Genomic DNA, 11,585 nt, shown 5'->3' on the forward strand with positions numbered 1-11,585 from the left:
AATATTCTACACGCTTAGAACGAGAAGAACTATCTGTGGACGGCTAGGTTTTCATCTATCTTTTCTTATTTTTATTTTCTCTCATGATTTTTTGTAGAAAATTCATGAGTATTTTTGGCTAAACTTTAGTACTTGGTTGAGGAAGACAAAACCCTTGATTTTACTTATTCATGAGATTTTGATTTTCAATGTTTGATTTTTATCGAGTATCAAGAATTATTCTGAATTGATTGATATGCTTGTGTATGAGATTTTTAGATTGGCCATCTTAGGATTTCATTATACAATCGAATGCTAAATTAGAATTCAAATTCGTAATTGTTTGAAACCTCTGATTTGCGAAGCAACTATGATTAATATTTTCTACTGTTGAATTTGTTAAATCGTAGGAATAATAATTGACTAGGATAAATTCATCCGCTTGTGTATGGGTTGTCTAGCTTTATCAGTTTTACTAGTTTGAATGCTACCATGGATTTAAATATGATCGCTGGTATTGGGTTAGTTTATGGGGTAAGGGTTAACTTAGACTGCTGTTGTCTAGTTAACTAAAATTAAGGTGAAACAAGAATTAAATTTCTGATGATGAATATTTGATAGGTTTAATTATTTTTAGATGATCAATGATTGAATGAATAATATCAAGGGTGTAGTCGACCGATACCAAGTCTCGTATCTTATTGAATTTCTCCAAACTTTTATTTAAATTTCGCATGCTAGTGAATTTTAAATTAGTTAGAATTTTTAGTGGTTAATCTCAAACCAAAACCCTCTTTTATTTTAAAGAACACAAATAAATTTCACTTTCCTCGTGGGAACGATCCCTACTCTTGCTACTACATTAAAATTGTTTATCTGATTGAGTCGGGTAATTTGGGCGTACGCGGTAAGCGCTACCAGTGCCTAGGTCCGTGTATTAAAAATTCCAGCCCAAACATTTTACGAAGCCACACGGACCCTCTTCCAGAAGGTGCACGGGGTCCGTGTATTATTTTTCTTCCAATGTCTTTTGCTTCGAACAGGCAAGGACCCTCTTCCAGACGATGCACGGGGTCCGTGTATTTTTCATTCCTTCAATTCTCTTAGCTACTTACGATTTTTCCGTGTTCTCCTGCCAAGTTCCAACGTGGCATTGAATTGTTTGACTTTTTTTTCAATATTCAGTTCTTCTGAAATCTTAGTCAAATCTACAAACATAGAAAATATGACGATTTATGCACAAAACTCGGAATATAAATGCCAAATAAACACGAATACGATAAAATAAAGTGCCAAATAAGCTATAAAATTCGTGCTTATCAATGAACTTTCGATCTTTTATTTGGAAAATTTTGATATTAGTATAATTTCAGGTTCTTTTACTTTTGAAATTTCATCATCGACATGTTAACTTGAAAAATCAATGATGTACAACTTCCTATCAGTTTTTCGATGAAAAATAAAGTATTATAAGTACATAAGAAGTTGAGTTATAACACTAAATCATATTCTGAAGAATCTGCAATTGAAATCCTATTTTAGCCGATTTATAGGGCAAAATTTGCATATACGTGACGTTGAGAGCGAGTTGTAGCTTAAAATGAAATATTTCATGCAATAGAGAATTTCATTCCCTCATAAGCTTTGATCTTTTGGATTTGGATCCTCTATTGTGGGATAAGTATAACATGTGATGCTCTGCATTTTTTTTTACATAAGACCATCAATTATTTATCTTAATTTATCTGAAAAATTTTCAAAATTATCTGACAATGTGAGGGTTTACTAGATCATCAATCAATGATCTTGTTAAAAAAAAAAATCTATTATTTACCCCTACAGAGGATCCAAATCCTTTACCTAAATTACAAATTCAAACACAAAATCGTATTTAAATTCAGAATAGGTCTTCATAGGAATTACGAATTTAAGCTACATATAATTAATAGTATGACAAAATTTTTCAAATACAAAAACAAAGATTATATGATGTAATATATATACATACATATATATAGTACCAGAGGAGCCTACTATATAAAAATTCGTGTTGTTGCGACGCAAACTAGATAGTACTAGATTTGTGGTTCCTTTGAAGCCTATTTGCTGCAACATCAAGAAACAAAAGGTGTTGAGGGGATAAAGTAGATTCCCACTGCACATGGTAATTATTATAAAAAAATTTAGCATGTTTATTTTGTCTTGACTTGCCCATTGGGGCCAACCCATCTTATCTCCATATCACCATAGACAAACTAAATTCAAAATGAATTATTGATGATAACATATTAGTACACATATGTATTCTTTAATTTTGTTTGATTTGGTGAGCATCACACATCTCTTTGGTCAATTTGACATGTAGTATATGTAGGACGTGAACGATATTTTCATGGAGTGGATGAGAGAAGCTACTAATTTGTGAATCAATAATAGAATGGATAATACTGAAAAGATGTTTTTGGAGGCAAATGCCACCAAAACAAACAAGACATAATTCAAACCCACACAGAAAACAAAACCATTTTAAGAAATAAAAATTAATTTGTGGACCTTCATTATACTAAGATCAAGATAATGTAGCCCTACCACTAAAATCACTTGTTCAATCAATGAGGGGAAATGCTGAAGAAAGAAAGGGAATATGGTAGCATCATGATCCAAAGAGCATAAGATAGTGTTTGGTATTGTTTTTAGAAAGTATTTTTCCAACTTTTTTTTCACAAAAGTTTCAAAATTTGTGACGAAAAAGTTGAAAAATGCTTCTAAAAAACAATCTCAAACACTACCTAAGACCATATTAATCCAAACATTTATTCCCATCCTATATGGTTTATATTTTTCTCCACCGAATTCCGTATGCCTGCGTAATTTTGGATCATTTGATGCAAAGGGATGTGTTCCTTATCAAAGCAAGAAATAATTATCTAATCACACATTATTTTGGCGCCACATTTGTATTTTGATAATACACTATCCGTTGAAACTCACTACGTATTGTGCCATTACGGTAGAAAATAATATGATGAGAAGTAAAAATTATTATTGCGGAAAAGTAGGTTGAAGATAAGTTTCGTGTTCAATGCAAAAATTTCATTGTTTTGACATAAACCCAACAAAGTAGAGTTATGGTACGTAAAAAGATGATATGCAAAGGAAGCCAAGGAAAAATAAATAGACTAGGATTATATACTGTATCGTATCGTACCAAAATTATATATCGTACTAAAATTACCGGTATAAAAAAATATATATCGATACCACATCTAAATTTTCGATACATATAATTAGCATGTCGATTATATTAAAATTTTCGGCACCGAAAAAAAAATCTTGTATTTTTTTTAAATTTATAACTTTATTAGTTAAAAATATTGTATATTTTAATTTATATTTATTATTTCTATATTTTGATATATATTGCAATTTTTAAATTTCATATTGTTATCGTATCGAAAATTTTGATAAATTCGATATTTTGTATGCCATAAAGTCGATATATAAAAACTTTAGACATTTTTTCAGAACACTCAAATAAACCGCTTATATGGAACATTACATGACAATAAGTATGATGCAAAGAAAGAAGCATCTAATGAATATAACGTTAGTACACTGCCAAATATATATATATATATATATATATATATATATATATATATATATATATATATATATATTTTTTTAAAAAATAATTTTTTTTTCATTTGGATATTTGCTAAATTATTCTTTTACAGAAAACTACAGCTTAAATGTATTATACATGATATTATTTTTTTAAACACAAAACTTTTATGAAACGATGATCAATTTTGTGAGACATATATTCAATTTAAATCACAAATAAAAAAAATATTACATTTTATGTTAAAAGTATTACTTTCACGGTAAATATGTGGTTAATTTGTTTCAGAAATAAATATCCGTGAGATTGTCTTACAATATACTATTTTAAATTTTTTTTAAAACAAATTATTTATTATAATATTTGATAGATAAATGAGTGGATCTCTCGTGAGACATTAAGACAGCCTGACTCGGTCCATATTTACAATGAAAGGTTATACTGCTCAAATAAAAAGTGATATTATATTTTTCATGAGTCACATCAAATTGGAGATTTTTCTCACTAAATTAGCTCGAAAGATCGTTTTATAAGAGTTTTGTGTAAATAAATATATTTGACTGTAAAATAAGAGCTAATATTGCATTGTATTGTATTTGACACTTTTAAATATAATAACATATTTTGTATTTAAAAACAATAACTGGAGTATGTTTTTGAGTGAAAAAAAAACAAAAAAAAAAACAAATGACAATAATACATCGAAACATGTAGAAAAATGGATGAACATATATATTTTTGAAAATATATATATATATATAAATAACAAGAATTTGCAATTTTCGAATTTTTTATAAGTGAAAAGGGAAAAAAAAATAATGTCCATCTAGAAAAGAAAAAAAAAAAGGGGGGGGGGGGGGGGGGGGGGGTGTCCGTGGGACTGGGGGGACATGACTTGACTTCAATTTCTTGTCAAATAAATGTATTTCTATTTTAATATTTCATTAAATTAATTGTTGAAATTTTGAAATTTATTTATTTATTTATTATTTTTAAAAGAGCCAATATATGAATGAGATTCCCGTGTATAATAATTTGACACCCTCGTCATCTAAAATATAATCTGTAACATGAGAGTGACACGGAGCCTTTATTGTCAAGTTGTTGGGGTCACTGTTGAAACATAAATATTTGTCTTTTAGGACTGTTTCCTGTGCCATTTTTTTTTCTTTTGAACTGCTTGTTTTTTTGTTGATTTTACAATTCGAAAATGCTACTTTATTATAAATTTGTTTCTCTATCAATGGATGGTCATTGGATGGGAACAAGGAAGATAAAATAGTCAAAAAAACATCATTATCTTCTTATCTCAGATTCTGTTCTTGTGGTGCTCTGTGAGTGGGAACTAAAATCATCTACATTTAAAGCACCTTTCCCCCCTTTTTCTTTCAGAGCATCTTTCCAAAGAGTTTGTACCATTGTAACTATGTGTGTGTATATATATATATATTATAAAAACTTATATTAAGTCGTTCTCATGTTAATTTTATGATATGAATTTATGCCCTATTTGAATCATAAAAAATATCATATTTTTATATTAAAATGTTACTTTAACTGCATATGTAGATCGAATGGATCTGTCTCACATATATAAATTCATGATATCATCTCACAAATTTACGACATTTCTTCAAAAAATAATTCAAAATAACCCTCAAACAAAGTTTTGTTACCGTGCAGGATAACTGCTGCTGACGTTCAGCCTTAAATGCTTCGCATCAGTGATAAATGCAATTTAAATATGCACACATGTATCACGGAAAAATAAAATAAAATATATTGACTAAAGGTACAAAACAAATATATCGACCATTCCAAAGACATCTTCGAGATGCCAGTTTGTGCCATGTGTTATTACTATTGATAGTTAATGGATTTCCAAAGTCCGAAATATTGTGCTTGGAATCTATCTCTTACTAATATATGAAAATTAACATATGAATGATATTATTAAAGGTTACATAAACCTAAACATTCTAGGAGAATAATGTCTGCAGAGGAGAATTATAACATAAATACGGAGCCGTTGTATCATTAAGGTAGTGTTTGGTAGTGTTTTTAAAAAGGTTTTCTCAATTTTTTCTTAACAAAATTTCAATGTTTAACTACAAAAAAAACACGAGAGCAAATTCTTTTAGCCGAATCGAAGCCAGATTAGACCATAGAAAGCATTCTTGATTCAAAGAGATCACAAGTACAAAGTTACATTCATTCAACTACAGATTTGAACTACCATTATTATCGCTATGACAAATTTATATCCAAGTCATCGAGGTACCCTAGGTCGGACTTTGAGCAGCAAATTACACAATCTGAAGATTTTACACCATCTCTGAGATTGCATTGTCTTGTTTCCAACCATGCCGAAGAAAGAAGAGGACGCCTTTTTTCTGCTCATTCCTTATTGTTCTTGTTGCATACTAACCGGGCATATGCCTTTTATGACCAGCTTTTCCATCTGACTTCAAGCCGCCGCCACTCGATTCTCCTTCGGATGAATTATCCAAGGATTTGGTAAAAGAGCTTGAAAGATCAGCGTATAGATCAACGACCCTCCGGATATTATTGTTGAGCTCTCGAATCAAACCTGCATTTCTGCTCAAGTTGTCCGGGATCTTGGACTCATGATTCTGATTGATCTCATTGATCAATAGCCTGTTCTGATCCAATATATTCTGAACTTGAACAAAACTCTTTTGAAAAGTTTGCGAGATCTTGCCATCAAATTGAGTGCCATTTACAAGGTGCGAAAATGTATCCCCCTCCATTATTTGTCAAGATTCAATCAACCTTGAACAAACAAGAAATGAATCATGTTATAAGAAAGAGACTACCCAAGGTTAAGGAACATAATAAGAAGTGAGCCAATCTCACATTTTCATTATGTGTTTCAATTTTCAAGAATTCCAATCATCTATATACCGAAAAACGAGTAGAACCGTTTGTTGGCTGGTTTACATTCAACTCACACAAAATAGTTGATTTAAACAAAAGTAGATCAACAAAATAACTGGACTAATCCAACATAAAAAGGCTCCGGCATGACACAATATCCATGGACTTCTTTAAACCAAACAAGAACCAAATAGCAAGCATCTATGTTTCTATCATTGTATAGATTCACATTTCAACATGATACTTGAAAAAACAAGAGTACTATTAATGTTTACCACCACATAAATTATTGTCACTGTTATTCATGGGCTCAATTATTATTATCATATAATAATATGAGGCATGATGAGATGTGAAAAGCAGATCCCCATTTCCATAAAAGGCAAACTTTTTAAAATGTACTCTGAAAAACCCACCTAAAGTTTCAGCTCAGAATTTCAAAACAAGAATCTGCAAACCCAAAAGGAACCAGTCATTGATGAGGTGCATAAATGATGACAGCTCTCAAAAGGGCATCATTTCAAGAAATTTAAAGCTTCCTAACTACTAATCAACATGAATCTCATCTCATTCATTGAAAAAGAAAACAGCATTCAAGAACATTAACCACCAAATATATTTCCAACAGCAGCCCTTTGAACACTTGATGCAAAAAGAAGATGATTGCAGAGGTGTAGAAATAAATGGGATTTTTGTTTTTAAAAAATTAAAGAAATAAATGGGATTTGAGTTAGAATTCTGAAAAAGCCAAAAAAGGGGGGACGAAACGAGGATTCGCAATGCTGGAATCGTACACCTCAAAGATTGCAGGTGCAGAGTGGAATATATTGGAATTCCTAAACAAGAAACAAAAAGAACAGAACTTCTCGTGACCCATTATGAATCGAAACCAGGAACCCATAAAAATCTCAAATCACGAACAATTAACAAAGCAAATTTTTTAATCAACACCTGCTCACGTAAAATCATATCGCTCTTTTCCACAGACCCGCACAACTACAAAAAAGAATTTCGAAGGATTTACGGATGGAACTGATGAAGATTTAAGTAAGCCGGAAACCTTGGAAGCTGAAAACACCGAAATTTTTTCAAAAGAAACAACGGAATTTGCTCCCAAAAAAACCCAGAAAAACAAATCAAAAATTTACTTAAAATGAACCTCCAAGAGATCATAAAAGTATTTTAGCGTAAATACAGACTCCATTATTTCATTGACATACCTCGTAGAAGTGGAAGCATTATAACGGCGGAGAGATAGAGATTGACAGAGGTGGAAATGGAATGATCGGCGATTGAATCGAATCTCGCATGAAGAGAAGAGAGAGAGAGAGTGACAGAGGTGAGAGAATACGTAGATTTGACAATCACTAAATACTAAATTGTAAACAAGGATTCTTTTTCAATCATTATATTTCATGGTTTTTATTTATTCATAGAGATAGTTTTAAAAAAAAAAGTTATTCATAGAGATAGCATACGGTAGTTAATGTTAAAAGTATAATATATATATATATATATATATAAATTTTTGTTTTGTTGTTCATCAACCGTGCGAATTTTTGTGTTAATCATATATATTTATTATGATGTCCACCTACCGTGTCCAACTAATGTGGTCACAATGATGTCTCACTCAAATATTGGATGCACAATTCAACACATCCAATAGTTGTGTGTCACATCATGATGGACACATTAAATGGGCACGATGGGTGGATAACGTAATATATATATATATATATATATATATATATATATATATAAATGCAAGAGATAGTGTACGATATATCGTATATTGTATTTCGATACGGTATCGCTATATACCGTTTATATCGAAAAACCTTATATTTTTAAAATTTTATAAATTTAGATTATATAAATATTATATATTTTAAAATATTTTTATATTGTTTCGGTATTTTGGTATACAGTATATATCAAAATTTTCAAAATACATACCGTTACCTTATCGAAAAATTTGGTATCGCCGTATCGGTATGGTACTGTATCGAAATCTTCCGTATATCGAAAATTCAATATTTTTTCGGTACGATAACTTCGATATACCGAAAATTCGATATATTTCCCACCCCTAGTAACAATGTTTTTGGAAATGGTTGCAACTAATCAAAATTTAACTAATATAATTAAAGAACATATACAATAAATTCTTTGAATGTTATGAACGTAAGATTATATACTAAAAATTGAAATATACATATTTACAATAAAAAAAATTAAAATATGAAATCTGAAAACTGAGAAAATTAACTAGATTAATTGTTGGAAAAAATAAGTAGAAATATTGAATTAGAACTAAAAAAAATTAAATCTACATATTTAAACTAAAATTTCAGAGATTTTCTCTAATTGTGATGTTGAGTTGTTCTCGTTTCTGCATTATTTTTGTTATTTTAAACACTACTTTTCCGACTGGATCCTTCAGTAAGTGTTTGGGGTTTTTTTTATATTTAATTTATAAAAAAATTTAAATTGCAAAAATAATTTGAAACAGAGGGTTTTGCACAAGTAGTGCAAAACGCCCCTGCTAACAGCGGACCCTGAAATTTTTATTGCAGGGTCCGCTCTTGTGTAAAGCGGACTTGCAACTTGCAAGTCCCCATGTGATACCTTTGTTTTTTTTATTTATTTATTTTTTTAATTAATTAATTATATAATTAATAATGTTTAATAAAATTATATTTAGTAGTATGATCTTTTTTTTTAAAATTTTAAATTTTGAATTTGATAATCGGACTGAAAAATTATTAAAAAAACAAAACATAAAATTTACGGTTAAAAAAATTATATTGATTAAATAAATTTACGATTTAACTTTAATTTTGATCAGTGGAGTTATATATTTATTTTAATCGTTCGTATTTGTGGAGATCCCTCGGTTACGTGGATAAATCTAGAGTAGTTAATTCAAATCTATTTAAACTGAACTGATGCAAAAATGCTATTACAAAATTTTTCAATCCGAATTCAAGTCGAAACAAAATCATCTCGAAAATTAGAATTAAAATTTATGGTTAAAAAATTGAATTGATTAAATAAATTTTTTGTGATCAGTTATCAACATATTTTGATAAATTTATTTTAATATAAATTTTTTTTTGATAAATTTATTTTATATCATATTTTTTAATATAAATTTTATTTTTTTATTAAAAATTGGTTAGAGGAGTTATTGGCTTATTTTAATTCGTTTGGATCTCTGCAAGTTCTTATGAATAGACATAGAGAATTAATTCGGATATATTCCGGTCGGTTTGAGTTCACAATTTTCGAGATGATTTGTTTCGGCTTGAATTCGGATTGAAAAATTTTGTAATAGCATTTTTGCATCAGTTCAGTTTGAATAGATTTAAATTAATTACTCTAGATTTATCCACGTAACCGAGGAATCTCCACAAATTCAAACGATTAAAATAAATATATAACTCCACTGACCAAAATTAAAGTTAAATCGTAAATTTATTTAATTAATATAATTTTTTTAACCGTAAATTTTATGTTTTGTTTTTTTAATAATTTTTTAGTCCGATTATCAAATTCGAAATTTAGAATTTTAAAAAAAATAATCATACTATTAAATATAATTTTATTAAACATTATTAATTATATAATTAATTAATTAAAAAACAAATAAAAAAAACAAAGGTATCACATGGGGACTTGCAAGTTGCAAGTCCCCATGTGACATGCTGGCAGCGTCCGCTGCTTCCGCTGCTTCCGCTCTGAACAAACAAGAACAATAATCCCAGAAACATCGATAAAACCAACGCACACAGATCAAACTCAAACACTCACGCGAAAGCAATAAACAACGCAAGTATTTACGTGGTTCGGCAATGAATTTGCCTACGTCCACGGGAGAGCAACCCAACCACTTTATTAATCACCAACAGAACAATCCAAGCTCAAGAACAGAGCTTATTACAGAGATAGACCAGAAAACTCTTAATGGTAGATACAGACATGATTCAAGCTATTGATACTTGAATCTTCCCGTCACAATCTCCGGCCAAGTTTTCTCCTCCGAAATCTCTCCTTCTTCTCTCTCAATATATTCTGAAGAATTTGATTTTTTGTTATGTTCGTTGCTGCCATCTTCCATCTGCTTATATAGAGAATTACACCGACTTTCATCTTGGGCTTTAGGTCAACAGTAACTTACGTCCCAATTATAAAGTCAACATGGTCCAGCCCGATAAGCCTTCATTCATCAGTCTGATATGCTCTCGCACTTCGATCTGCATCGATCTGCCTGCAAGCTTCCAGCTTTATGGAAACTTCATCTGACTTCTAACCAAGTTACAATACTCGAGTAATCTATCTGCATGAACTCATCCGAAGACTCATCTGACCATCACATCGATTTGATCCCAGCATTCGATCCGATCTCTTCTCTATTTCCATTCAATCTGATAGAAGCATACTTCAACAATCTCCACCTTGATTCTTTCAGGTTGAATGTTGCTCTCCATCCTAGCCCCCTTGGCTAGTTCCCAACCACCACATTAACTAAGTCCAAACATTTCTTGAACTTAGCATATGCCAGTGACTTCGTCATAGCATCTGCAGGGTTTTTTTCTGATGCTATATTCATAAGGATCACATCTCCTTTTTCAATCACATCTCTCACGAAATGCATCTTCACATCTATGTGTTTCGATCGTTCATGATAGACTTGGTGTTTCTTCAAGTGTATTGCACTTTGATTGTCACAGTGTACTACAACTTGATCTTGTTTTACACCCAACTCCGCTATCATCCCTTTTAACCACAATCCTTCCTTTATGGCCTCAATAACAGCTATGAATTCTGCCTCAGTGGTAGAAAGGGCAACCACTAACTGTAGATTTGACTTCCAGGTGATCGCTGTGCCATAAAAGGTGAACACATAACCAGTCAACGACTTTCTAGTGTCTGAGTTCCCAGCAAAATCTGAATCCACATATCTAACTACCCGATCAATCCCATCTTGCTGTTTTTCAAACTTTAACCCCAACCCAGTTGTGTTTATGAGATATCGGAGAATCCATTTCAGAGCTTCCCAATGATATGTTCCTGGATT

At 30.7% G+C, this 11,585-nt stretch overlaps 1 protein-coding gene across 2 annotated transcripts; it reads right to left on the reverse strand.

Annotated features, from left to right (window-relative positions):
* Positions 1-5,734: 5,734 nt before the first annotated feature.
* Positions 5,735-7,875, reverse strand: LOC140891645 (protein ELF4-LIKE 3-like). 2 transcript variants are annotated; one of them, XM_073300240.1, is made up of 3 exons: positions 7,723-7,875; positions 6,919-6,952; positions 5,735-6,397 (listed from the first exon to the last, which is right to left on the reverse strand). In XM_073300240.1, exon 3 carries the CDS (start codon positions 6,373-6,375, stop codon positions 6,028-6,030), a length of 348 nt encoding a protein of 115 aa, XP_073156341.1. In that variant the 5' UTR covers positions 6,376-6,397; positions 6,919-6,952; positions 7,723-7,875; the 3' UTR covers positions 5,735-6,027. The 2 variants fall into 2 exon arrangements, with proteins under 2 accessions (XP_073156341.1, XP_073156340.1); XM_073300239.1 differs by lacking the exon at positions 6,919-6,952 and having other exon boundaries at positions 5,737-6,397.
* Between the last annotated feature and the right edge of the window lie 3,710 nt (positions 7,876-11,585).

This window comes from Henckelia pumila, chromosome 3, assembly GCF_033568475.1.
Source record: "Henckelia pumila isolate YLH828 chromosome 3, ASM3356847v2, whole genome shotgun sequence".
Classification (NCBI taxonomy): domain Eukaryota; kingdom Viridiplantae; phylum Streptophyta; class Magnoliopsida; order Lamiales; family Gesneriaceae; genus Henckelia; species Henckelia pumila.

What these genes read in the sequence shown, in the direction of transcription:
- LOC140891645 (XM_073300240.1), bottom strand. Translation starts at nt 6,375, where the DNA reads ATGGAGGGGGATACATTTTCGCACCTTGTAAATGGCACTCAATTTGAT.